The sequence below is a fragment of the Urtica dioica genome, chromosome 7, assembly GCF_054948205.1.
Source record: "Urtica dioica subsp. dioica isolate 48M chromosome 7, U.dioica_male_clone48M_v1_H2, whole genome shotgun sequence".
Classification (NCBI taxonomy): Eukaryota; Viridiplantae; Streptophyta; class Magnoliopsida; order Rosales; family Urticaceae; genus Urtica; species Urtica dioica.
The window spans coordinates 26,403,867-26,429,969 of record NC_142762.1 but is presented as its reverse complement, the minus strand read 5'-3'; the positions used below and the strand labels follow the sequence as shown (position 1 = coordinate 26,429,969).

General features: G+C 38.0%; 2 protein-coding genes across 6 annotated transcripts; one reads left to right on the top strand and one right to left on the bottom strand.

The window, feature by feature from the left end:
* Positions 1-1,031: 1,031 nt before the first annotated feature.
* On the top strand, positions 1,032-24,603 carry LOC149390571 (binding protein). 5 transcript variants are annotated; one of them, XM_089619141.1, is made up of 41 exons: positions 1,032-1,291; positions 1,801-1,984; positions 3,306-3,369; positions 3,791-4,016; positions 4,376-4,552; positions 4,835-5,158; positions 6,925-7,147; positions 7,228-7,296; positions 7,688-8,134; positions 8,267-8,576; positions 8,707-9,162; positions 9,254-9,412; positions 9,553-9,702; positions 9,776-9,931; positions 10,110-10,151; positions 10,321-10,662; positions 11,209-11,382; positions 11,991-12,151; positions 12,241-12,556; positions 12,698-13,130; positions 13,276-13,612; positions 13,714-13,902; positions 14,573-14,834; positions 15,021-15,212; positions 15,292-15,510; positions 15,599-15,772; positions 17,644-17,759; positions 18,024-18,479; positions 18,559-18,769; positions 19,052-19,273; positions 19,423-19,878; positions 19,956-20,285; positions 20,391-20,843; positions 20,934-20,980; positions 21,078-21,171; positions 21,718-21,924; positions 22,289-22,414; positions 22,505-22,876; positions 22,998-23,229; positions 23,462-24,168; positions 24,265-24,603. In XM_089619141.1, exons 2-40 carry the CDS (start codon positions 1,866-1,868, stop codon positions 24,157-24,159), a joined length of 9,741 nt encoding a protein of 3,246 aa, XP_089475267.1. In that variant the 5' UTR covers positions 1,032-1,291; positions 1,801-1,865; the 3' UTR covers positions 24,160-24,168; positions 24,265-24,603. The 5 variants fall into 5 exon arrangements, with proteins under 5 accessions (XP_089475267.1, XP_089475266.1, XP_089475268.1 ...); XM_089619140.1 differs by having other exon boundaries at positions 23,462-24,192; XM_089619142.1 differs by having other exon boundaries at positions 18,027-18,479; positions 23,462-24,603.
* LOC149390570 (uncharacterized) lies at positions 24,261-25,364 on the bottom strand. The gene is made up of 2 exons (XM_089619807.1): positions 24,981-25,364; positions 24,261-24,353 (listed from the first exon to the last, which is right to left on the bottom strand). The coding sequence occupies exons 1-2, from the start codon at positions 25,362-25,364 to the stop codon at positions 24,261-24,263; spliced, it is 477 nt and encodes a 158-aa protein (XP_089475933.1).
* Between the last annotated feature and the right edge of the window lie 739 nt (positions 25,365-26,103).

Below are 26,103 nucleotides of genomic sequence, written 5' to 3'. Positions count from 1 at the left end.
CATACTTGTAAAGGATGAATATTTCATTTTTATTGATTTAGTTGAGATTTTACATAAAGTTACATTTTGAAAGGACTTATTACACTTAAAGTAAATGCTTCATTACATATATTTGTAGGCACAAGACTTTTGTATCATAAGTCAATGTTTATTATTTCAGTTCGATTTTTCTCTGTTATAGAAGTTTCGATCGAGCTCGATCAAATTGCAATCTCTTTTGTCGGTTTAATTATAAAATTACCGCAAATTCGCCTCATTTATTTTATTCTCCGTTCATTTCATATAAATTATAATTAGATCTTATCATGTATTATTATACACGAATTCTTGAGATATATAAATATGAAATCAAAACGACATTATATTAAATTATTGTTTGTTATTGTTAAGATTCAATTTTGGCATTAACAACCCTTAAGTTGGTAGGAGTTTTACTCAGTGTTTTAGATAAGGCAGTGCTTCGACATCTCTCAAATTAGTTAATCCATGCGCGAGATGTCGATGATTCCCTAGTGGACTAGGTTGACATTTTACTAGTAGTGTTTTGGATTTTTTTAATGAATTATTTTCGCGGTAATTCGAACCCTTCTTCTAGTTTGAAACGAGACGGATGAAAGTGCTTTATCAATTAAACTAATCATGAGTTTTTGTTTGTTTGTTTCTATACTTAATAACTTTTTGTCTAGTATTTTAATTATAAAGAAGTATTAAATTTTTTAGTCGAGAAGACTTTTAAAATTGCAATCTGTAACAGACGAAGATCAGCGTTTTTGCTCGTGATTTATGTAGTGATATGATAATGATTGGTTGCCTGTAAAAATGGGTAACTCACAAATTATTTTGTTGTATTTATGGTTGTTTGTAGTTCCTTTTCATCTTTTTATGAGTTTTTAATTTTTTTGTGCTATTTTTGTAGCGTCTTTGATTTTATCATATATGCTGAGCAGCTCTTTATAAAAAAATTTTTTTTTTTTTTTTTTTTGCTCGAGGACCAAATGTCTTATCTTTAAATCGGTAGGAGCAATATCTAAATATGAAATGTTCAGTGCTTATTTTGCAAAATCGATACCACGATTCTCTCTCATATGTCCTCTCACGTTCTCTCCTCGATTCTGCACTGACGCCATTGAAGAATTTCCGAAGAATTTCCGAAGAATTTGATTTGCTCATCGGATCTCCATTGAAGAACGAAAACGAAAAAAAACTCTAGCACACGAACCAATCTCAAAAGAGCCCTGCGATCTGATCGGGTCTTCGAACACCATTTCGATCCTCAAATTCCGTTGATTGTGTATGTTTTTTTTTTATTTTTTTATTTTTTTTTATCATCATATCTTATTTTTTTTTCGTTTAGTTTGTTCTAACCATTGAGTTAAAACGGTAACTAGACGATGTTTTGTGCTTATTACAAGTTTGGTAATTCCGTTTTTGCTTGTATTTTTCATACTATTCTTTTTTTTTGTTCACATGTAGTGTCTGGTTTAGCTTTGGTAATGATCGGTTATCTGGATGGTTTTCGAAATAGTTACTTTATCTTGGAGAATTTCAGGTTGTTACTGATTAATCTGACACTAATTTGTTTTCTGAGAATATGCGGAAATTTGGGCTAGAAATTTAACAAAGAAGTTAAGTTTTTTTATTTACCCACTTTTTCTTGGAGAATAGAAGTGCAAGTAATTCTTTGCAACTCTCAATCTAACATAACTCTTGAAATTAATGGAGTGTGATTGCCCTATGTTGGAAAGAGAGAAATTGTTGTTTGTTTGTTCCTTATGGAATCTATTGGGAGCACATTTGCAGATGCGATGAATGGGGTGGTATTTTGATCTTGACTTGTGATATAACATGACTTGGAGCAAAGAAGTATGAATATCGTCAAGGGTGTTGCCGACCTTATTCGAAGGACTTCGGGTGGTCAAACGGAGGAGTATGCTTCTCCCGGTTCACAAGCTCAGAGGCTTCCTACCCCAAAAATATGCTTCAGGTCTACATTCTTAACCTCGGATTCTTACAAACTGTTTTTTATGCTACAAATGATATTTTTCATACCTTTGAATTGGTTTGAACTTTTTTTTTAAAAGAAATTCGGACTTTATTAAAAATGCGGCTCAGCCGAAAAGATTACAGAAAAATTAGAGCTGAGGAAACCCAAAACCAGCTCTGAAACAGCAAAGAAAAAAACCTGTACAGCAGCTTACATAGCACTGACCCAATCCCTACCCAAATCTGTAAGAGAAAACGCCCCAAAAACTATACTATTTGAATGAAGCCATAAGGCAATACAAAGGTTGATTCTGTCGATCAAATTGTCCCCGTTCCAAGCCTCATCGTTGAAAAGCCGGTTGTTCCTGGCAGTCCAAATGCACCCTCACTCGTGAATCCGAAGCAGCCCTTCGATTGAATCAGGCAAGGTTTGGATGTCCAATTTTTGAAAAAGCCATTCCCAGATCGTCACTGCCACAGGACAACCGATAAAAAGGTGAATGGCATCCTCACTCGCTCTAGCACAAAGAAAGCAGAGACTTGGCATCAAAGTCATATGCGGATTAATCTTTTGAACCCGATCAGCCGTATTGACTCTGTTGAGCGCCAGTTGCCACGCAAAGATCTGAACTTTACTCGGGACTGGAGACTTCCAGACCGTCTCGAAAAAAGGGACAGAAGCAGGTTCCCCCTCGTCTGAGAGATCAGCCACCATTGACTTCACCGAAAAGTCTTCCTTGTCGCCTAACCAGACTCGGCGATCTCCGACACCTTCCCAAAGCCTAAAGGACTCCAGAGATGCCATCATGTCCGCAACTTCGCTAAACTCCCTTTCCGCCAGATTCCTAGGAAAGCAGAAATCCCATTGACAAGGTCAGGGCTTTCGGGAGAGAGGGACGCAAAGCTTTGGATATTCCCATTCTTGATCGGGCATAACCTAGCCAACCCCGGAAAACGGTCCTTGAAACATCTATCACCACTCCACACATCTTCCCAAAACCGAACCACCGACCCATCTAGAACCCTCCAAGAGACGCGGCTGTAAAAAACATCCCGCACCATGGATACCGACCTCCACGGACTGCGAAAAGAACGATCTTATATGAATGAAGCTGATAGAAGCAGTGTATATTGTTTTGACGTAATCTTAATTTGGTGTTGTATTAATGTGTACTTCGATATTTCCCGTCCTTTACCATTTTGTTTACTACAACGAGCGTGGTATAATTTATCTCAGTTATAATTAGCTGTTATGAACATGTTTGAAGACCATGGATGATGATTATATAAACCTTTACGGGTGGAACTCTTTTTCTGTCCAGTGAAATTGGGGATGAGGCAGTTCTGAAAACACTCTGGGACAAGTATGAGCAAGCGACGGACAAGGTATTTTCACACTTTGATTATACTTGTATAGAACATATGATAACATAAAACACCAGTTTCTTTTTAAAAAAAGAAGATAATACTTGTATAGAAATACATATTCTACACGTAATGATTTTACATTAGAAATGGAAAGAATTAATAGGACGTTGGGTTACTATCAAAGAACTGGATAATATTTGGATAGGAAAAATCAACGATATATTCGAGATTGGCCTAGTGCTATTTAGCTTGTATCTTCCTTTGTTGTAGATGGGGCTTTCTTCTCTTTTTTAATTCTATTTAGTTTCTTCTTAAAGAATTGAAATATATGTGCGGTCATAGGTAGTATACCAGCATGAATATAAAGAAAAGGTAAGATAACTTTGGAAATACATGCTTTGCATGTTTGGTGTATTCACTATGTTTATTTGACTTTCAGGTTGATAAAAGGAGGGACTTCCTTGTTTTTCTCAAGCGATTTCTTGTTGTGTACAAGAGTTGGGAGCCAGAGAGTTATGAGCAATCACAGGAGTCTGCTTCAACTTCTTTTATACTTGCAGATCATTCCGATGACATGATCGTTGGTTGCTTTTCTGGACATCCTAGTGAAATTATATTGACATTGACCGAAGAGATTAAACAAGTAACTGCATTGGTCACTGAATGTGAGTGCAGTATTCATCAAGTTTCACGTCAATTTTTTTCTTCTTTCCTTTATAATCATATAGATGGTTCCGGTGCAGAAGACTTTGGAAAAGTGGTTCTCTTTGTAAATGATTGATATTGTCTTACCATGTAGAAATAGTTTGGCAGATGCATTCTGAATGTTGCTCCCAATTTTTTAGGTACATGCATTAGAATCAAATTTCACAATTTTCCTATTCATTCCATAAGGATTACCGTTTTCATTTTTTATTTTATTGGATATTTTTATTTAATTTTTTTTCTCTGGGTTTTTTTTTTTTTTTTTTTTTTTTTTTTCATGTTTCTTAGCATTGCTTAGCATATTTCAATTGTGTTTCAGTGAATGCCAGTACATTAAGTCCAACAACGGATTTCTGTTCTCCTTCGACAAGCTTGAGTATTACTTCTGAAGGGTTTCCTGTCTTGGATGCTCTAATGATTGTTACCCGGTCACTGCACAATTGCCGAATTTTTGGATATTATGGGGGAATTCAAAAGCTTACTGCATTGATGAAAGGTATTATATCTGTTTTTCTTATTGAGGACTAACTAGATGTGCAACTTAGTTAAATGCCTGATGACGTGGATGATTTCAGCTAGTTTATTTGATAGAATACATCACTGATTGAATATGTTCTATATGAAATTCTAATGTACCGTGCGAGAGACCTATTCTCACAAACCTTTTTATTTTTATTTTTACTTTTTTATAACTTTTTTAGTTATTTACATAATACAATCTTCAAACATTCTGGATGGAAAAGTGCCTAATTGTACATATTGGTTTTCTTCAACGCAGGGTCTGTTGTCCAACTAAAAGCAATAAGCAGTGCAGTTTCTGCTGATGAAGATTTATCTAGCTTTACTGTGGAGAAGACTTTACTATTGCAACAAATACTTGTTTATGTGGTGTCAATAATATTCAGTTTCATTGATTTAAATTCAAATGTCTATGAGGGCATCGAGTGCAACAGTATTCTGAAAGGCTTTTTTTCTGAAGATGGTGGATCCCTGTTTGACACTTCTTATGGAAGTTTGAAGGTTCCGAGTGAAACAAAGATAAATTGGCACCAGAAAGCTGTTGTGTCCTTGATGGAGGCTGGCGGCCTAAATTGGTTAGTAGGTAAGGTACGCATACCTATTTCTAGATGTGTGTGTGCGTGACTTTCTTTTTGGATTTCTCCAAAAATTAAATTGATAACTTTCTATTTGTGTTTCTCCAAAATCATTGATCATCTTTTAATTCGTCTTATTTTAACTCTTTTATGGATTTCTCCATAACTTAATTGTTTATAACCGCGCTAAAAAAATAGTATTCCGACTAGCCGATGATATCTAGCTTTATACGCAGTGGAGAGTGGATTTATTGATCTCTTGGGTTGTCGGTCAGTATGTACCCGAGCATCCCGGTCTCCTTGAGTAGATTTGTTGGCATGTATATTACCATAGATGATAGGTTAGTTTCCTATATTTTAGGATCTACACTTTCTCTTTGGTCGGAGACAAAACTCATAGCCAGCTTTATCCCCAAGTTTCTTCTGGTTGTGGAGAGGAGCTATAGCAGACGTCATTCATTTTTGTGTGGCTTGTCATGCTGTGTCCAGAAGATGGAAGTGGTTTTACGAAAATGTAGGGTCCGAGTGATTTCCGGGAAGACTCCTAAGTGGGCCGCTGTGGTTAAGGCTGGCTTCCTCACTGAACTCTGGATCATTCAGTTGAAAAAAAACAAGTGCCTTCTCAATGACGAGGAATGGAGTGGAGAAAAGTTTATAGAGAGCTGCAATCAGCTTATCGATATATGGCTTCACAGTTATTGTAATGCTTCTTAGCATTATTTGCTGTTTGATTTACATAGGGATTGGGCTAGCGCCCTTAATCTAGGAAATCATCTAATCTCTCTGCTGTTTGGTGGCCGAGCTGTGGTCTTCATTCTCGGGCTCATGTGTAGTTCTGCGTGGGGTGTGGTCTTTTGGCTGCTTCCTAGTTGAGTTAGGTTGTAAAAATCTGGTCTTTAACAGGTTTATAAACAGTTATTATTATTTTTTTTTTAAAAGAAACAGCTGACTTTATTAGAACCGCGGCAAAGCCGGAAAATCCAGAACAAGAATTACAAAAAACCACAAGGGAGAACCCCAGGCAAAACAGAATCCCTAGAAGAATAAAATTACAGCGAACTAGACCAATCCCTAGCCAAGTCCGCTAAAGAAAAGGACTTGAACTCGTTACAACAGGAAAAAATCCAAAGAGCGATACAATGATTAACACTATCAGTCAACGCGTTCAAGTTCCACGCCTCGTCATTGAAGATGGATTTATTCCGGGTGTTCCAGATACACCACAAACCTGCCAGAACCCCGGTCTTAGCAGCTGCGACCCTTTTGGAGCTAAACCCTGGAGAGCCATATAATAGAAACAGTTCCTCAACGGAGTTAGGACGTGAGACGAGACCCAACTTTGTGCAAAGCCATCCCCATAAAGCAGTAGCCACTCTACACCGGATGAAGAGATGGTCGGCATCTTCGTTTGCGCTGAGACACATCGGACAAATATTTGGCGACAGAGAAAGGTGGGGGTTTAGCTTTTGAAGGCGATCTGCGGTGTTCGTTCTCTTAATAGCCACCAGCCACGCAAAAATTTGGACTTTGTTCGGAACCGGAGCTTTCCATATCCAGTTATTATTATTATTATTATTTTTTGGTTTGAGCTTTCGAAGCCGATGACAATAATGTATAGTCGTGCTCTGACTTGAGATTTCTCTTGATTATCCTTTTTAAATATGGCATTGTTGTTTTTTTAACAAACCAACACAGCTTGATTATCCTTTTTAAGGATGTACCTTTTAGTGATTTATTTATTTTTTCATTGATTGAGGCTGATATTGATTTTCAGAATTGCTGCGTGTCATCAAAAGGTTAAGCCTGAAACAACAGTGGATAGAATTATCACTTCATTGTGTGACTTTGAGAATTCTACATTCGGCACTATTAGAAAATCCCCGTGGTCAAAATCATTTCAAAAGTATCGGAGGGCTTGATGTTTTGTTGGATGGTCTGGGTGTACCTGTAAACAGCAACCAGATTCTGAAGAAATCTACTTGGGCTACTGAGAATAGGTAATGTATGTGTCAGAGAAGAAATAACTTTGTTAAACAATTTCTAGTCACTAACGCTGCCCTCTCTCACTCTTTCTCAGAGAAGAAATAACTTTGATAAACATTTTCCGGCTCCATGTTCTCTCTCTGGAAGTTTTACGAGAAGCTGTGTATCCTTCAAATGTTGTTCTATCGTGTTGTATCTCTTGTGATTTAGCAATGTCTGCCATCAGTCTTCAGTTAATTAATTGGTTTTTCTCTCTCTTTTCGTTTTTTTTCCCTTTTCAAGAAGCGAATTTTAATGAAATAAAAAAAGGAGTTCTGGAAGCAGCCAATAGCACTTGGAAAATTTTATAATGGTTTTGTTTGTCCTAAATATTAAAAGTAAGCTTTTTAGCGTGACAAAGTCAAAATCCACTTTCATATTATTTTGTTTGCTTAGCATAAATGGGAAAATATCTTTAAAATAAGTATATTATTATTTCATTTAGCAATCTAGTCATGGTGATTGAATGTGTTGAAGACACTTGTCAACATTTATTGTTCTTAACAAAATTCCAGCTTTACCAATCTTGGCAACTTGCAATTTCTGTGTGAAAATGGAAGAGTTCAAAAATTTGCAAATAGCTTTTGTTCACCAGCTTTCATGCTTCAAGAGTACAAGCTACAAGCCTTGGAATCATCTGAAAACAGTGATCATCAAATGCATCTTTCCAATTTTGAACAAGCGAATCAACAAACGACGCATTCTTCACTTTATGGGAGTGGTCCTAGTCCTCAGTGTTGGGGTGATTATGTTGCTAACTTGAGCAGGGTTCTTTGTTCTTTTCTTCTCCCCTCGGAAGTTATTAGATCTCAACATGTCCAATTACCTGCTGGTCGAGCATCATTGCCAGTTACCTCATTGTATGGTGAACTTTCAGCTAAATGGGTTATGAGGGTTCTTCTGGCAGTGTTTCCTTGCCTAAAGGCTAGCTCAAATCAAAACGAATTTCCGATTCATTCAAGGTGAATGCTCATATTTACCCCCATCTATTTAATGCCGGTTTTATGCATAAAAACAGTTTAAAAACGTCGTTTCGTATTTCTATGGTGTTTATCTTTTCTGGCTCACTGTTTTATTTATTTTTGTTCTTGCAGGATTTTCATCAGTACTCTCCAGCACTGCGTTCTAGATGCATTACGGAAGGTTCTTGTTAGATTCCCTTCATATTTGGATATATTTCGTGCAGAGGGAATATGGGAGCTCGTCTTTTCGGAGAACTTTTTATATTTTAGCCCCGCTGAGGATCTTCCCCCCCAATTTTCTGTGCATTGTGAGTCCCCAACAAAGAATGACACATCTTCTTTGAAGTATAAAATGAAGGCTTATGGGGTTGAAACTCTCCGAAAAGAAGTTATTTCATTTGTGGAGTTTGCAGCAACTTCCAATGGGAGTGCACATAACTTGGTATTTAGTCTGCCTAATATCTTTGATGGCGATAGTATTATAGTATAAAAGTTGTGTTACTCAAAGCTGTTCTTGCTATCTTAGAACATTCTCTTATCTTCGTTTTCCACCTTCTCTCATATTTTTGCAGCCAGAATTGTCTGCAATGCTTGACGCCCTTGAACAGTTTGCCAGTGATCATGAAGTTTCTGCTGTTCTTGGAGAGAGTCTGCTGCGAATATTACAGCTTTCATCTGAAAAAACCCTTGCTTCTTTTATATCGCTAAATGCTGCTACTCGGGTGCTTAAAGTTGCTTGTATTCATGCACAAGAGTATAAGAGGATTGGGACTACAAGTCCATCCGATGAGGTTAACGTCAGTGAAACGACTACATACAGCCTTCGGAAATCTCATTTGCATGGAACTCAAAGCTGTGTCCAATCTATGGAACTATGCATCGAGGTCTTCATGGATTTTTTTTCGGCAGCAGAGGAAACCAGGAGTTCCCTGTTGCACAGTTCTGAATGTATTGATTATTTATTCGAGTTATTTTGGGTAGAAGGTTTGCGAAATAATGTGCTCAAGTATATCCATGAGCTGATGAAGGTCCATGCTACTTCATTTTCTGTTGATTTTTCGATGTTCGATTAATTCAGTAAAGACTGGGTGTTGATTTCAACTTTTAACTGTTTTTCAGATTGTACCGCTGTCCGACGAAGATAAGAAAGCAAAGCTTCAGTTGTGTTCCAAATATTTAGAAACATTCACTCAGATAAGGGAGCATGAGAAAGGTTTTGCAGAACTTTGTATCGATTTACTGGTCGGAATGAGAGATATGCTCTTGATTGACCCCATGGTAAGATTTCACGATCCTCAAGTAAGATCTTGTTTTCTAACGCCATTACTTCAGGTCTTTTTTAAATCACAGACAGGCATTACATTTGTTCTATAATATCTGAAATCTTATTTATTAATTTTTTTTTTTCCTTCTTTCAGTATTATCAGGCTTTGTTTCGCGATGGAGAATGCTTTCTGCATGTTGTCTCGTTGCTAAATGGTAATATAGAAAAAGAAGGTGGAGAAAAGTTGGTTTTGAATGTTTTTCAAACTCTTACGTGTTTGCTCGCAAGCAACGATGCCTCGAAGGTAGTTTTCTGTTTATCTTGTTGCTTGCAAAGTATGCCGTGAGCATTTTGAGTAGTTAATGTATTTTTTTCAGGCTGCATTTAGATCGTTAACAGGGAAAGGATACCAAGCATTGCAGAGCTTGTTGCTTGACTTCTGCCAGTGGCATCCTAGTGAAGGTCTTTTAAACGCATTGCTAGACATGCTTGTAGATGGGAAGTTTGATGTCAAAGGCAGTCCCTTAATTAAGGTTTGTCTGTTGTCTTGCCAAAATCAGGGGGGTTTTGTATGTAACCATCCCCACTAGGTTTTTCATATCTTTTATAACATTTTGCAATGTAATTAATTGTGATAGAAATCTCATGATAATTTCTCCTACTAGTCCCTTTCTTTTAATTTTTTCTTTTTCTTTTTGTGTGTGTTTGTAGAATGAAGATGCAATCATACTTTATCTCACTGTGTTACGGAAGGTTGGTGATTCTCATTCTTTTTAGTGTTTCTTCTTCTCTTTATTCCTATATTTATATTCATCATTGTATATCTTATAAAAGTTTTATACGGAAGTGTGTTCTATTAACTATTCGAAGTTTGTTCTATTAACTATTCGATTTCTCTTTTACCTACTATTTCATGGGGCAGAGCAGTGAGTCACTACAACATCATGGACTTGATGTATTTCAACAGCTTCTGAAGGACTCGATTTCAAATCGAGCTTCATGTGTCAGAGCAGGAATGCTAGATTTTCTTCTTGAATGGTTCCCGCAAGCCAGTGACAGCGTTGTCATTAAAATTTCACAACTAATTCAAGTTATTGGTGGGCACAGTATATCTGGAAAGGATATTCGTAAAATCTTTGCTCTCCTCCGAAGTGACCAGGTTGTGAGTCAGCAAAAATATTGCTCACTGTTACTGTCTAGTGTTTTGTCAATGCTGAATGAGAAAGGACCAACTGCCTTCTTTGATTTCAGTGGGAATGATTCTGTAAGTTTCTGTGCTATGTGCTATCTTCTATGCTGCAATTGTTCAAGAGAAATTTACTAAATATGGCTTGTTAGACACACATACCGTTAATAGCTAAAAATTACTAGTCTGACCATAGCCCTGCCAAAAAAAAAAAAAAAGCTTTTGTTTTATTTGTTTTTATGTGTTTTGGTTTTTTTTTTCCTCATCCAGGTGCGTTCGCATGCAGCCATATATGGCAATGAATCATAGAATCACAGTTTTCTCAATTAATTTGGTCTTCGAGGGTAGTTTAGAAAAAGAAGTCATATTTTTGAATTTGGACAGTTTTGAGACAAAAATTGAATTTAATGTATTAGTTGTCCTATTTTTGATATTTCTTGTCTAATGCTAATGTAAAACTTGGGTATTCTGAAATTTATATTCACAAATATAAAATGCCTTATGAAGTTAACTAGTGGTATTATAGCTAAATGCATGCTTATCAGATTTCTGATTATTCATGTTGTTCAAAAGTTTGGATGTTATTCATTTTATGTTATTCTTCTTTCTGTGTATATGTGGCAGGGTATTGCTGTCAAAACCCCTGTCCAATGGCCTCTGAACAAAGGATTTTCTTTTTCATGCTGGTTTAGGGTGGAGAATTTCCCCCGAAACGGGATTATGGGTCTTTTCAGTTTTCAGACGGAAAATGGAAGAGGAAGCTTGGCTGTTCTTGCCAGGGACAAGCTTATTTATGAGGTAAAACACATGTGCTGTATGAAAGCAGTTGGGTATCTGCCAGTTCTTAATGCTTTGTTATAATTAGTATTGGTATAAACTGAATACTTATTATGACTATCTGAAGCGTCTCTTCTATCTATTCCCTCTCTTTTCTCCCTTCCATTTTTCCTGCAATCTTTTCCTTTTTATTTTTTTTGTTTGATCTCAGTTTTAAGAATGCAAAGCTCCACCCTCTTCTCGTTTTTGAAAAGAGATGAAGTTATTTGGTTGGAGGCTACTTCATTAATAAAAGAGAGACATATTTATAAGTAGGTCTAGGGACGATTCCAGAATAACATAATTAAACCTTAATTATCTAATGAAAACCTTAAATTCGTAATAATAAAAATGCAAATGTAAAAATAAAAATTGCAAGATTTATATAGCCTAATTTCACAACTAAAAAGTCTAATTTCCGTAATTAAAATCCCTCATGGCTTAAGTTGATGAAGTCATCTCAGGGGAAGCCACATGATAATAGTATAACCTTGAGGATTTTGGATTTCCAAATGTCATAAGAAAGTGAAAACTCTGCAGTGTTTTTGAAACTTCTTGCTATTTTTATGCTGATGTTGTTGTATTTGCAGTCCATCAATCTGAAGCGACAATGTGTTCAACTACCTATTAATGTGGCTAAAAAGAAATGGCATTTCCTATGTGTAACTCATAGCATTGGGAGGGCATTTTCTGGTGGTAGCTTATTGAAGTGTTTTGTTGATGGGGAGCTTGTATCCTCTGAAAAGTGCAGGTTGGTCCACCCTGTCCTCTGCACACTACTTCCATTTTTTTTATTCACAAGTTTAGTTCTTCCTAAGTTTTATATGTTTTCTTGTCCAGATATGCTAAAATTAATGAACCGCTGACAAACTGCAAAATTGGTGCAAGCACTAGTATGCCTCTGTATGAAGACGATATTTCATTGGAGTCTATGAAAGACTCTTCACCTTTCTGTGGTCAGATTGGCCCTGTTTATTTATTTAACGATGCTATATCCCATGATCATGTCCAGGGTATCTATTCTCTTGGACCAAATTACATGTACTCATTTCTTGACAATGACGCCTTGCCTTCTAGTGATAACCTGGTGCCAAGTGGAATTCTAGATAGCAAAGATGGCCTTTCATCCAAAATTATATTTGGGATCAATGCACAGGTCCTTTTTTTTTTATTTTTTATTTCTTATTCTTGTTTTTTTATATTTTGTTACTAATTTGTTAATATGGTCAAATCTTAAATGCTATTAGCCTTTACGTAGCAAAAAACATCACTTAGCAATGATGGTTTCTCCTTCCAGGCTAGTGATGGCAGGACACTGTTTAATGTTTCCCCGGTGCTAGATCATGTGCCAGATAGGAACTTATTTGAAGCAACTGTGATGGTTGGGACACAGATATGTTCTAGAAGCTTGTTGCAACAAATAATCTACTGTGTTGGTGGAGTATCAGTATTCTTTCCTCTTATAGCTCAGTCTGATAGATATGATAATGGAGGCGGTAGCCAATCTGAAAACTCATCGCTTGTGCCTATCACTGAAGAGAGGGTAACTGCCGAAGTAATTGAGATAATAGCTTCTGTTCTTGACGATAATTTGGCTAATCAACAACAAATGCATCTTCTGTCTGGATTTTTGATTTTGGGATTTTTGTTGCAATCAGTTCCTCCACAACAACTTAATCTACAAACTCTTTCAGCTTTGAAACATCTATTCAATGTCATTGCAAGCTGTGGTAAATATTACACTATCTTTATCATTTAATACAGAATAAATTGCTTTTTGAATTTTCTCCTTTCGTTCGTTTCGAATGCTGGAGCATAGTTGATAAATAGTTGCTCTCTATCTTTATTTGATATAATTTTTCTTCTTCTGTTCAGGCTTATCAGAGCTTCTTGTTAAAGATGCTATATCTAGCATATTTCTTAACCCATTCGTTTGGCTCTACACATCTTATAGAGTGCAAAGGGAACTGTACATGTTTCTTATACAGCAGTTTGATAATGATCCACGTTTACTCAAGAGTTTATGCCAGCTTCCGCGTGTTCTTGATATAACACGCCAATTTTATTGGGGTAACGAAAAATCTCGACCTGTCATCGGTAACAAGCCTCTTTTGCACCCTGTTACCGGAAAAGTCATTGGAGAGAGGCCTAGCACTGAAGAAATACATAAAATTCGTCTTCTTTTATTGTCTCTTGGTGAAATGAGTCTAAGGTATGTGTCGAAACGAAATGTAATTTTTCTTGGGCTTCTGTAATTGCCGAGCAGAACGAAATATAGGTTGTATCACTGAAGAGTCACTGGTAAAAATGCAGGCAGAACATCTCAGCCACAGATATTAACGCGTTGATAGCTTTTTTCGAGACGAGCGAAGATATGCCATGCATAGAGGATGCTCTACATATGGTTATTCGAGCTATTTCACAAAAGCCATTACTGTCAGCTTTTCTTGAACAAGTTGATTCTCTTGGTGGTTGCCATATCTTCATCAATCTTCTCCAGAGGTGTGAATGATTCTTATCATATATGACATTCCCTTTCTTATTTTCTACGTCTGATTATTTTCCAAAACATGTCTTACCTGATGCCTATCGTTATTAGTGTAATGGTGCAGATCATAATAATGCACAGAATTTGGGAGTCAGATCTTGAGTAAATCGGAGTGTTGAAATAATAGAGCAACATAGAGTATATGACAAACCGTTATTCTCCTAGTTTCCTTAAATAAAAACTCTACACCTAGAATTACTGTGTAAATTCTTCGTCAGACTGAATATTTTTCTTTAAAAGAGATACCCTCTTATTGAGTTGAAGAATCAACGAGAGACTGGCTAGTGCCATTTATTTTGTACTTTTCTTCTGGTTTTCATCTGATTTTTTTTTTTTTTTTTTAATATGCTTACTTTCCTTAGTTGTGTTTTGAAAAATTTACGTTATACAAGGCTAAGGTCCTTAAACAAAAAATTATAGATAATTATTGCTGCCTTTATTTTGAGCTCTTGGTCTAATCGGTCACCAACCCAAGGTTCGGGAGAAATATCATTTATTCATTAATAAAATGGTAGTTATTGTATATTTCTTCAGCCCAGTGAAACATGTGTGCATGATCATCTGGAGCTAATGTTAAGAGGATATACGTATGTTTTAATATAATATTTCTCGGTATTTCTATAGGGATTTTGAGCCAATTAGATTGCTTGGCTTGCAGTTCCTGGGAAGACTTCTTGTTGGTCTTCCATCTGAGAAAAAGGGGCCTAGATTTTTTAATCTTGCTGTTGGAAGATCCAGGTCTCTTTCAGAAGGCCATAAGAAAATCAGTTCGAGGTTGCTTCCTATTTTTGCAGCAATGGCTGATAGATTATTCAAGTTTCCGCAGACAGAGAATCTATGTGCCACCTTGTTTGATGTTCTTTTAGGCGGGGCTAGTCCTAAACAGGTATACAAAATACATTAAAATTTGAGAGTTGAATAATCTATACATTAAAACAGTAACCTCTTTGTATGTATATTGAAATTGGCTTTTGCCTTATTCAATATACATACAAAGAAGTTACTGTTTAAAATAAAAAATTGAGAGTTGGAAGTAATTTTCAATTTCACTGAGTTTGACTCTTTTGTGCAGGTGCTACAAAAATTAAATCAAGACAGTAGGCAGAGAAATAAGGGACATAGTTCTCAGTTTTTCCTTCCTCAGATATTGGTTCTCATATTCAGATTTCTGTTTGGTTCTGAAGATGCATATATCAGAATAAGAATACTTCGAGATCTGGTTGATCTTCTTGATTCAAGCCCTTCAAATATTGAAGCTTTTATGGTAGAGTTTCTTTATCATACTTAAATGGTTTCCATGCTTTCATATTAAAATGTTCTCATTTCTTCATTGTTGACAATAGGAATTCGGTTGGAGTTCCTGGTTGAGTGCTTCTATAAAACTTGACGTCATCAGAAACTATAAATCCAATTCACAAGGTCAAGATTCCGATAAGAAAAATGAGCTAAGCTTCATCAGAAACCTATTTTGCATTGTACTTTGCTACTATATGCATTCTGTAAAAGGAGGCTGGCAGCAATTAGAAGACACTGTGAACTTCTTACTCATGCAGTTTGAGCAAGTATGGTGATCTTCTTGCCTTTCAGTGTATTAAGCTGTTTAACTAAATGTGTAGCTCTTAATTTAATTTTCATCTAATATAATTGCAGGATAACATATGCCATCATTTGCTTCGTGATATATACGCTGATGTAATCCAAACACTGGTGGACCTGTGTGTTGAAGAGAACATTTTTATTTCGCAACCTTGTCGAGATAATACCCTATACCTTTTAAGACTGGTCGATGAGATGCTTATATCTGAAATTGACCATGATCTTCTGGTATGCATCTTTTCTTGGTGGTAACTAGGCATTGCTTTTTGTTCATATTCCTTATGATAATCATGCTTGGTACTCTAGTCTACTTATTATTGTCATTTTACTAATTTTTTTTTTTTAAAAGAAACTTTGGTCTTTTATTGAGAAAAACGGCTTAGCCGATAAAAGAACAATACAGACCCGGCAACCTCCAAAAGAAAAGACTAACCCCTACGCAGAGGGTAAAAGAACACAAGCCCAGTCCCTAGCAAGATCAGAGAGGGAAAAATTCTTAAAATCTTTACATTTCGAAAAAAGCCATAAGGCCATACAATGATTAATATTATCGATCAGTCCCTCCGTGCTCCTTGCTTCCTCATTGAAAATCCGCTTGTTCCTGTCAGTCCATAAGCACCACAAAGACGATAAGACTCCGACCTTAGCAGCTGCAACCCATTTAGAGTTAAACCCTTGAGTCTCGTGAATGCAAAACAGCCCTTCAATGGTATCGGGTACAGAGGACAAGCCCAACTTGTGAAAAAGCCACTTCCAAGCCGCCTCCGCCACAGAACACTCGAGGAAGAGATGTTCAGCGTCCTCGCACGCTTTAACGCAGAGGGAACATACGCTAGGCATCAAAGAGATGTGAGGGTTGAGTTTTTGGATGCGATCTGCCGTGTTAACTCTCTTAAGAGCCAATTGCCAAGCAAAAATTTGGACTTTGTTCGGGACCGAAGACTTCCATACCGTGTCGAAGAAAGGGACAAAATCTGGAGCCATCTCGGTGGAGAGATCTGTCACCAACGACTTCACTGAGAAGCCTTCCTCGTCGCCTAGCCACACCCGGCGATCTTCAATACCTTCCCATAGCCTGAAAGACTCCAAACTCTCCATCATTTCAACTGCCTCAAAGGATTCCCTGCTCGTTAAATTCTTGGAAAGCCGAAGTCCCAGTTAACAGACTCTGGGGTCTCTGAAGAGAGCGACGCGAAACTTTGAATGGGTGCGTTTTTGATCGGACACAGCCTGGCTAATCCCGGGAAACGCTCTTTGAAGCACCTTTCTCCACACCATACGTCTTCCCAAAAGCGAATCACCGATCCGTCGAAAGCCCTCCAAGAAACATGACTAAAAAAAACGTCCCGAGCCACCGATACCGATCGCCAAGGGTTTCGAAACGTACGATCTATAGCCTCCCCTGGGTCCCAGCCGTTAGGAAGAAAGCCGTAGATAGCTCTAATCACCTTATGCCAAAGAGCCTCTTCTTCAAGGGGAAAGCGCCATAGCCATTTAGCGAGAAGCGCAGTGTTCTTGTCCACGATACTCCCAAAGCCCAAACCTCCTTTGTCTTTAGGCAGCGAACATGTGTCCCAGGCCACGGCCGCTCGGGAATGACTCGAATCAAACCCTTCCCAAAAGAAACTGTTCATAATCTTCTCAATGTCATCAGCCACTCCCTTCGGCATTTTGAAGACGGACATAAAATAGGTGGGAAGCGCTGAGAGAACCGCTTTAATAAGAGTCATTTTACGACAAAAATCATTTTACTAAAATTGAAAGTAAAGTGAGACCTAAAAGGATGCGTTACTCACACGATCTCAGTAGGAAGAACTGCTGAGCTGTATTTAAGTTGAATTTGGTTGGTTAACTTATATGGTCTGTATGACCTAAAAAGTTCTTTTTTTTTTTTTCAAAACGTAGAATTTGGTTGGTTACTTTGCCTGTTTTCATTTCTATAGTTATGTTTTGAAATTCATGATAATGATGGCGGATTAAGGAAAAACTGTTGACACTTTGAATTGAATTCAACTTCTTCTCTCCCTCTATAGAATCATTTAGCATTACATTGGGTTATGACTGACCATGGTTCATAATGAATGTACTCTTTTTTACAGTTTCCAGCAAGCAGCTCAGAGTTTTCGCTTGATACTTTAGAAATTGAATGTCATAAAGATTATGACCCTGCTTTATTTGAAATGCTAAAAGGAGAATCTGAAGACCAAATATCCAGGTATGGTATCTCGACTTCTAACTCCAAGTTGATCCGTGTGATTATTACCAATAATGGTCTGCTAAAAAAAGAGTGTACCGGTTATATGTAAATCTGGCTCGTGCCATTATTAATAGAAAAGTTACTGTTTCAAAAAAAAAAGAGTGTACCGGCTAGAGATCTATCTTGCTCTGCTTTCACTATATTTACAATGTTCGACTTATCCAGGATTTTACCTTAATACAATATATCGTTTCTCAATAAAACAAAACGTTATCCATGCAGTAGTAATCAGCCAATGACAAATGAAGAAGATGTCAAACACGATGATAACTGGTGGAGTCTATATGATAATTTGTTGATAGTAGTAAGTGAGATGAATGGTAAGGGGCCAAGCAGAATTTCAACAAGATCGCCTCATCTGGCGGGCCCATCGTTTGGCCAGAGAGCACGTGGCTTGGTGGAGTCGTTGAACATTCCCGCTGCGGAGGTTGCTGCAGTTGTCGTCTCGGGAGGGATAGGCAGTGCATTGGGTGGGAAGCAATACAAAAACGTTGACAAGGCCATGCTTTTAAGAGGAGAGAGGTGCCCCCGTACAGTTTTTCGACTCGTAATCTTGTACCTCTGCAAGTCTTCTCTTCAGAGAGCAGCGCGATGTGTCCAACAGTTCATTTCACTCTTGCCGTGTTTCGTATCTGCCGAAGACGAGCAGAGCAAAAACAGACTGCAGCTGTTCATTTGGTACTATTTACATCATAATAGCCTTGCAGCCGTGTTCAGAATTATTGTTATCGTGAACCACTGTTTTTTTTTTCCCCAGGGATTTGCTTGCTGTTAGGTCCAAGTATGGAATGTTAAATGACGGTGCTCGTTTTCATGTTATATCACACCTGATCCGAGAAACTGTCAAGTGTGGAAAATCGGTTCTTGCATCTAGCATTTTGGACAGAGATGATTCGGACTCGGGAGGAAATTCCAAAGATTCAGGATCCATCCAGAATTTAATTCAGAAAGATCGATTGCTTGCAGCAGTAAGTATCTCAGTTATTGTATTGATTCCTTAAACAGTTCATTTTTTTTTTGTTTCTCCGTCAGCATTAAGTCTCTTTTTTCAGGTGTGATATAACATGAAAATGGAAAGAAAATTTACATTAATATATTGTCTTTTTTTGCAAATACAAAAACAAAAATGTTTAATCATTGTTTTCCAAGTACTTTGATAAGTTCTATACACTTTTTGTCATAATATGGCTGTAAAGCTTTCCATTTATCAATATCTGCCCCGCCTAAACTGCCTAGTACTATATCTTCAGGTCTCTGATGAGGCAAAGTATGTGACGATATTAAAAAGTGATCGGACCAAACAGTTGAATGATCTCAGCGCTAGGATGGACGAAAATATCTCTGTGGAATTGCAAAATAGGAAAGCTTTTGAGGATGACCTGCGAAATATTGTAACCTCCATTTTAGTGTCTGATGACAGCAGAAGAGATGCGTTCCAACTTAAATACGAGGAGGAGCAGCAAAATATCATCGTATGTGAACTCTTACCATTATCTGTTTTTTTTGTTGCAACTTAGATAGCTTTTTTTTGTTCACTATTTAGCTCCTTTTAATTTACTCCTAATGGTCGAAACTATACAGTGATGTATCTGTATCAATTGACAATTGTGCTGGTTAACAGGAAAAGTGGATACACATGTTTCGTGCATTGATTGATGAGAGGGGTCCGTGGTCTGCTAATCCATCTCAGGACGATACTTTAAGACATTGGAAACTTGACAAGACAGAAGATACATGGCGGCGAAGACTAAAGCTGAGACAGAATTATCATTTTGATGAAAAATTATGTCATCCTCCGTCCTCTGAGCTTAAACTTACTGCCACTGAGAGTAAATCTGGATTAGCTGGGCAAATTCCTGAACAGATGAAGCAGTTTCTTCTGAAAGGAGTGCGGAGAATAACTGATGAGGTGTTTTCAGAGTCTAGTGAACCTGATACTGAACTTTCAAAGGAGAATACCTTGATTTCCAAGGAATCTTTGGAGAGTCAGGGCTCAGAACTACTTAAAGACTCTGGTGAATGGGTGCAAGGGCGGCAAGATTCTATATCATCATCTGTAGAGACTGATAATAGTGAGGTAATTTAGATGGAAAGAAGATGTGTAAGGATTGCAATATAAATAATCGGTTTGTTGACATTTTTATTCTTTAACAGGTGCTTATATCAGTGGCTTGTGTGCTTGTTACACCAAAAAGAAAATTAGCTGGACATCTGGCAGTCAGGAAAAATGAGTTGCATTTTTTCGGGGAGTTTTTAGTCGAAGGTACTGGAGGATCGTCAGTGTTCAGAAACTTCTGTACAACGAGCGATTCGGACTTGACCAAGACTGATCAAAAGCAGAGGCCCCTAAAATGGCGTGTATATCTGGATTTGTATCCTGAGAAGGATGCCGTAGTGGATGATTCTGACACCAGTCATGAGAATGTGCTCAAAAGGAAACAGCTAAAAAGTATTAAGCGCCATAGGAGATGGAACATTGGGAAGGTGGTTACTATGCTTTTCTATTTTTTCTTTGTAAGTTTTCCTCTTGCATCTCGCATAGGGTCTGATGTTTTTGTTTTTATTGTTTGTTTTATTTTCTGATCAAAGATTAAAGCTGTTCACTGGACTCGCTACTTGCTAAGATACACGGCCATAGAGATTTTCTTCAACAATTCAGTTTCCCCGATATTTTTTAATTTTGCATCACAGAAGGATGCAAAAGATATTGGAACCTTGATAGTTGCTACCAGAAATGAATACTTGTTCCCTAAAGGAAGTGGTAGAGACAAGAGTGGTGTTATTTCATTTGCTGATAGACGTGTTGCATTGGAGATGGCCGAAACTGCCAGAGAGAGCTGGAGAAGGAGGGATATAACAAACTTTGAATATCTAATGATTCTGAATACGCTGGCAGGGAGATCCTATAATGACCTAACACAATATCCCGTATTCCCTTGGATTTTGGCTGACTACTCATCAGAAGCTCTCGATTTTAACAAGTCATCAACATTTCGAGATCTTTCAAAGCCGATTGGGGCAGTGGATTCAAAACGGTTCGAGGTTTGTTCTGTTTATTTTGTTATCATAATGACGATAAGGTTCGACTCAACTTTGGATTCAATAATTGGTGATATGCCTCAATAAATGCAGGTTTTTGAAGAGAGATACCGCAGTTTCTCTGATCCAGATATACCCAGGTAATTAGCTAGCCCCTTTTGGTAGTTTCTATGTGTTGCTAAGGACGAACTTTCTTTTTCACATTTCCAAATGCTAAATTAGTATGCAAACATGCAGTTTTTACTATGGGTCTCATTATTCGAGCATGGGAATTGTGCTATATTACCTTCTTCGTTTGGAGCCTTATACTTCTCTTCACAGAAATTTGCAGGTGAGTAGTTGGTGGTATATCTTTTCATCTTACCAAATTTTTAACATTTGATTTATTTTTTTTACATTCCTAAAAGTTATTCAATAAAAAATGAGTGAGACCAGGGAATTTAATTGCTCTATCATGAACACATTTTTTTTGTTGTCAGAGAAGATATACTACGGAAAATAAAAGGTCCTCCCTCTAAATTTAGTTCTGGAATGCCCTCTCCTTTCAATTTCCTTAATTTCAGTCGCTAGATAGTAGGACACCATTGTTGCACAAGGAAAATTCACATATTTTACATGAATGAAAAAAAAAAAAAAATGAATAATCTGGTCTTGTTGATTATGTAGTAATTTGTGACCCTTCTTTATTTGGGATATTATTTTATTTCTCATGACTCAGTGAGTTTTTTCTAAGAGACATAATGGCTTGATTCTATCAGTAACGACTTCTTGTAACATTGTAACAAAACTTAAATCCCATTTCTTGAAGAACTTGTATAAATACCATAAAGTGAGTGACCAGTATGGTTCAAGGATTTAACCACATCACCTTTGTCAGGGTGGTAAGTTTGATCATGCAGATCGGCTATTCCAAAGTGTTGATGGAACATATCGCAACTGTCTTTCCAATACAAGTGATGTCAAGGAGTTGATACCAGAGTTCTTTTACATGCCAGAGTTTCTCACCAACTCAAACTCTTACCATTTAGGGGTGAAGCAAGACGGTGAACCGATAAGTGAAGTTTTTCTTCCTCCGTGGGCAAAGGTATGGACCATAAGAACTTTGGACTACAAGAAATAACAATCTTTAGATACTTGATTTAAAAAGTACATAGAAAAAGATGACACGTAATCTGTGCTCGGATTTGCCTCTGTACTTCTTGATTTAGCCTCTCCAATATATAGAGACTAACCCTTAAATTAGATTTTGACTCAAAGATAATTCCTTATCAGTTAATGGAGTTATATGTAGGTCTGATTACAACCGGGCTGGGCTAATTAATTTAAATGACATAAATCAAATGACTTGAATCCCATTATTAATCCGTTACAAGCAGCATGGGAAACGTGCAGCTTTTATATCTTGTGCGATAGTTTGGATTGTGAACATAGCTTTACTAATTTGGCAGGGCTCACCAGAAGAATTCATTAGAAGAAACCGTGAGGCTCTTGAAAGCGAGTATGTTAGCTCAAACCTTCATCACTGGATAGATTTGGTGTTTGGTTACAAGCAGCGTGGGAAGCCTGCTGTTGAGGTTTCTCTCTGACAACTCAGATCATGTCTCTGTCTTCCAATCTTTGATTGATTGACATGCCTAACATATTTTTCTTATCTCCTTGTATAGGCGGCTAACATCTTCTACTATTTAACATACGAAGGTGCTGTGGACTTAGACACCATGGAGGATGATTTGCAAAGATCGGCAATTGAGGACCAAATTGCAAATTTTGGCCAGACACCTATTCAGATTTTCCGCAAGAAACACCCAAGAAGAGGACCACCAATCCCAATTGCTCATCCTCTTTACTTTGCGCCTGGATCAATTAAGTTGACTTCAGTCGTATCTAGTACACGATACCCTCCTACAGCTGTACTATACATCCATGTTTTAGACTCTAACATCATTCTTGTAAACCAAGGGATAACATTGTCAGTAAAGATGTGGTTGACAACTCAATTGCAGTCTGGAGGAAATTTTACATTTTCTGGAACCCACGTAGGTTTCTGGCTCATTCAATTATGTGAATAGTGTTTTTTTGTTTGTTTGTTTGTTTGTTTTTTTTTTTTTTTTTTTAATGTATGGTACTGTCACTAAATACTTTATCAAAATTTTGCAGGATCCCCTCTTTGGTATTGGCTCTGATACGTTATCGTCTCGTAAAATTGGAAGTCCTTTGGCTGAAAATATTGAGCTAGGAGCTCAATGCTTTACAACAATGCAAACAGCGTCCGAGAATTATTTGATATCTTGTGGCAACTGGGAAAATAGCTTCCAAGTTATATCCTTGAACGATGGAAGAATGGTGCAGAGCATCAGACAGCATAAGGATGTTGTAAGCTGTGTAGCAGGTAAATTTTGAAGTGTTTCTTAATAGTCACAATCGGGAAAATATTTTTCCATCAATTACTACCCAAAAAAATGATTTCAGCTACTCCTTTGCTCATATATATGGACTTCCGAACTTAATATGATTTCAGATGCTTTTCGAACGTAATTAAGCTACATAATTGGAATATGTCTCTTTTGATGCCGGTGGTGCATGGTTTAAGTATTTGACTTGTATAAACTACGTTGATGCAGTGACATCGGATGGAAGCATCCTTGCCACTGGAAGTTTCGACACTACAGTTATGGTATGGGAAGTCGTCCGTGGAAAAACCCCAGAAAAGAGAGTTCGCACACAGGCCGAACAACTACGGAAAGATTCGGTCGTCGTCGAAACTCCGTTTCATATTCTTTGCGGGCACGACGATGTAATCACGTGCTTGTTTGTTAGCGTGGAGCTTGACATTGTTATCAGCGGGTCCAAGGACGGAACGTGCATTTTCCATACGCTGAGGGAAGGAAGATATGTGAGATCTCTACGCCAACCAAACGGCTGCGCATTGTCGAAGCTTGTCGTCTCTCAGCACGGCCGAATTGTGCTTTACGCGGATGACGATCTCAGTTTGCACCTCTACTCGATCAACGGCAAACACCTTGCATCTTCGGAATCCAATGGCCGCCTCAACTGTCTCCAACTCAGCAAATGCGGTGAGTTTCTCGTCTGCGCCGGAGACCAAGGGCAGATCGTCGTATGCTCTATGGATTCCCTCGAGGTTATACACAAGTACAGTGGAATCGGAAAAGTCATAACATCTCTCACAGTGACTTCCGAAGAATGCTTTTTGGCCGGGACCAAAGACGGAAGCCTCCTTGTGTATTCTATAGAAAATCCTCAACTTCGCAAATCCAGTGCCTCTCGGAGTTCTAAATCGAAATATTCTGTACCGGGATAGATCGGAAATGTAGGTGGAAGAATTGAAGATATGGTAAAAGCCTAAAAGATATGTTATTTATATTATATACTTTACTGCCTAATTCATATCGGATATGGTGTTTAGGACTGGCCGATGTAGCACGATGTGGTCCAGAGGACTTTCTTCATCAAGTTGGTGGAAATTGATGCATACAGATTTTTGGCATTACTAGACTATTACAGAAATATATCAAAATTGTGACTGACATGTTGAGAGAATGGTCTCAAGAGCTACAGATGGAGTCGGACCATCATTTATACAAGGGATGCTATATAGTAATATCATGCATAGGTTCTGTGGCAGACCGAATTAGAAATATTGTTAATGCCTTCGGACTGTTCTATTTTCTTTTAATAGAAGCTAACGAACTTACAACACTGTACATAAATTGTCGGGTTAAGTTCAATTTTCTCTTAAATTCGATTTTTTTTTTGTTTACATTTTTTCCCCTCCACCAGAATCAAATGAAACTTACTGATCAGCTAATCTAAAACCGGTACAAAATAGAACAGTTTTTATTGAACAACTCACTCGATGTATTTAGTAATTTCATATATGATGTAAAGTTTGCATGAAATGTTTTGAAAATCAACTGATGTCTTATCCACCCGACTCTCGCTAGCTAAACTTATTATTACTGCATATTTTAAAACACCAACTTTTTTTAAATTTATTATTTATCTCACTATGAAGGTATTCTTTATTATTTTTTTTTTTGAAACATCAGAATTCTCATTAAACAGGCTTATCAGCCATAATAACATCATACAACCAAGGGGAGCTTCTCCTTTCCAGATTACGTCAGTAACAAAATTTAGAGCGTATCTAGCAAGCTTGTGGGCAGCCTTGTTACTGTCCCGACTAATGAAGGAAAAGTGGAGTTCTTCGAAACTCTCCCCTAAGCACTTGATTTCCTCAATCTGTAAGCCTAGCTCCGTCGTCGGCGACCTGTCCTGCGTAATTAGGGTGATGAGGCTCTGACAGTCAGACTGGATCAAGATCTTCCGAAGTTGAAGGGTCGCCGTGACATGCAGTCTTTGCATAATAGCCCGGGCCTCAGCCTCTGGGGGTTTGAGGCGCTGGTTCGAGGACAAGATGGCCGTCGCAATAACATGGCCACTGTGATCCCGAACGACACATCCTGCACCCGTCCTCCCGAAATCGGTATCAATGGCAGCATCCATGGTTACCGCTGTCCAATGTGTCTCAAAGCGGAGGCCATTGGTGGAACCTTACTGAGTCACTCTCATCATGCTTGGTCTGCTTCGGGGGAGGTTTGGTTTCGTGGAAGTAATGGGCCGTCCACTCCCCCGTGGCTTCATGTCGTCTTCTAATTCCTTGCAGAACCCAATCGTTTCGGGATTTCCAAATCTGCCACGAGAGCATCAGGAACCACTCCAAATCCTCTGTCTTCATCAGGAACCACCTCCGGATTGAGGGTTTGACTCGAGAGAATCAAGTCTGCATCTTCTGGAACAAACATCGCTTTCACTAAGTCTTCGTTCCAGCCCCCGTTGTAGTTCCTCAACTCGGCAACACGCATCTCACAGGGAAGGGGAGCGGGGTCGATTAGCATGAACATCTTCGGCCTCGGGATCCATCGATCACTAATGACATCTACATGCTCTCCGTCTCCAATACGCCATCTCGATCCTCTCTCTACGAGTTTCCTGCCCCAAAGAATACCTTTCCAAATTTGGGAGCAACCCGCCCCCTCGTTAGCTTCCAAGAAATCAGACTCGGGAAAGTAACATACCTTGAGGACACGGTTCACCAAGCTCTAGCAGATAATGTTCCAAGCTTTATTAGCGAGGAAGGCTTGGTTGAAGTAACATACCTTGAGGACACGGTTCACTATGAAGGTATTCTAGTTTCAAACTTTCAATCTATATGTCTGGCACATACATTGACACAATTTTTTTT

Coding starts and splice junctions, on each gene's coding strand:
- LOC149390571 (XM_089619141.1), top strand. CDS start 1,866: ATGAATATCGTCAAGGGTGTTGCCGACCTTATTCGAAGGACTTCGGGT. Junction 12,152..12,240: donor GTATCCTCTGAAAAGTGCAG/GTTGGTCCACCC, acceptor TTTCTTGTCCAG/ATATGCTAAAATTAATGAAC. Junction 18,480..18,558: donor AGACTGCAGCTGTTCATTTG/GTACTATTTACA, acceptor TTTTTTCCCCAG/GGATTTGCTTGCTGTTAGGT.
- LOC149390570 (XM_089619807.1), bottom strand. CDS start 25,364: ATGGATGCTGCCATTGATACCGATTTCGGGAGGACGGGTGCAGGATGT. Junction 24,354..24,980: donor CTCTAAATTTTGTTACTGAC/GTAATCTGGAAA, acceptor TTTCTGTAATAG/TCTAGTAATGCCAAAAATCT.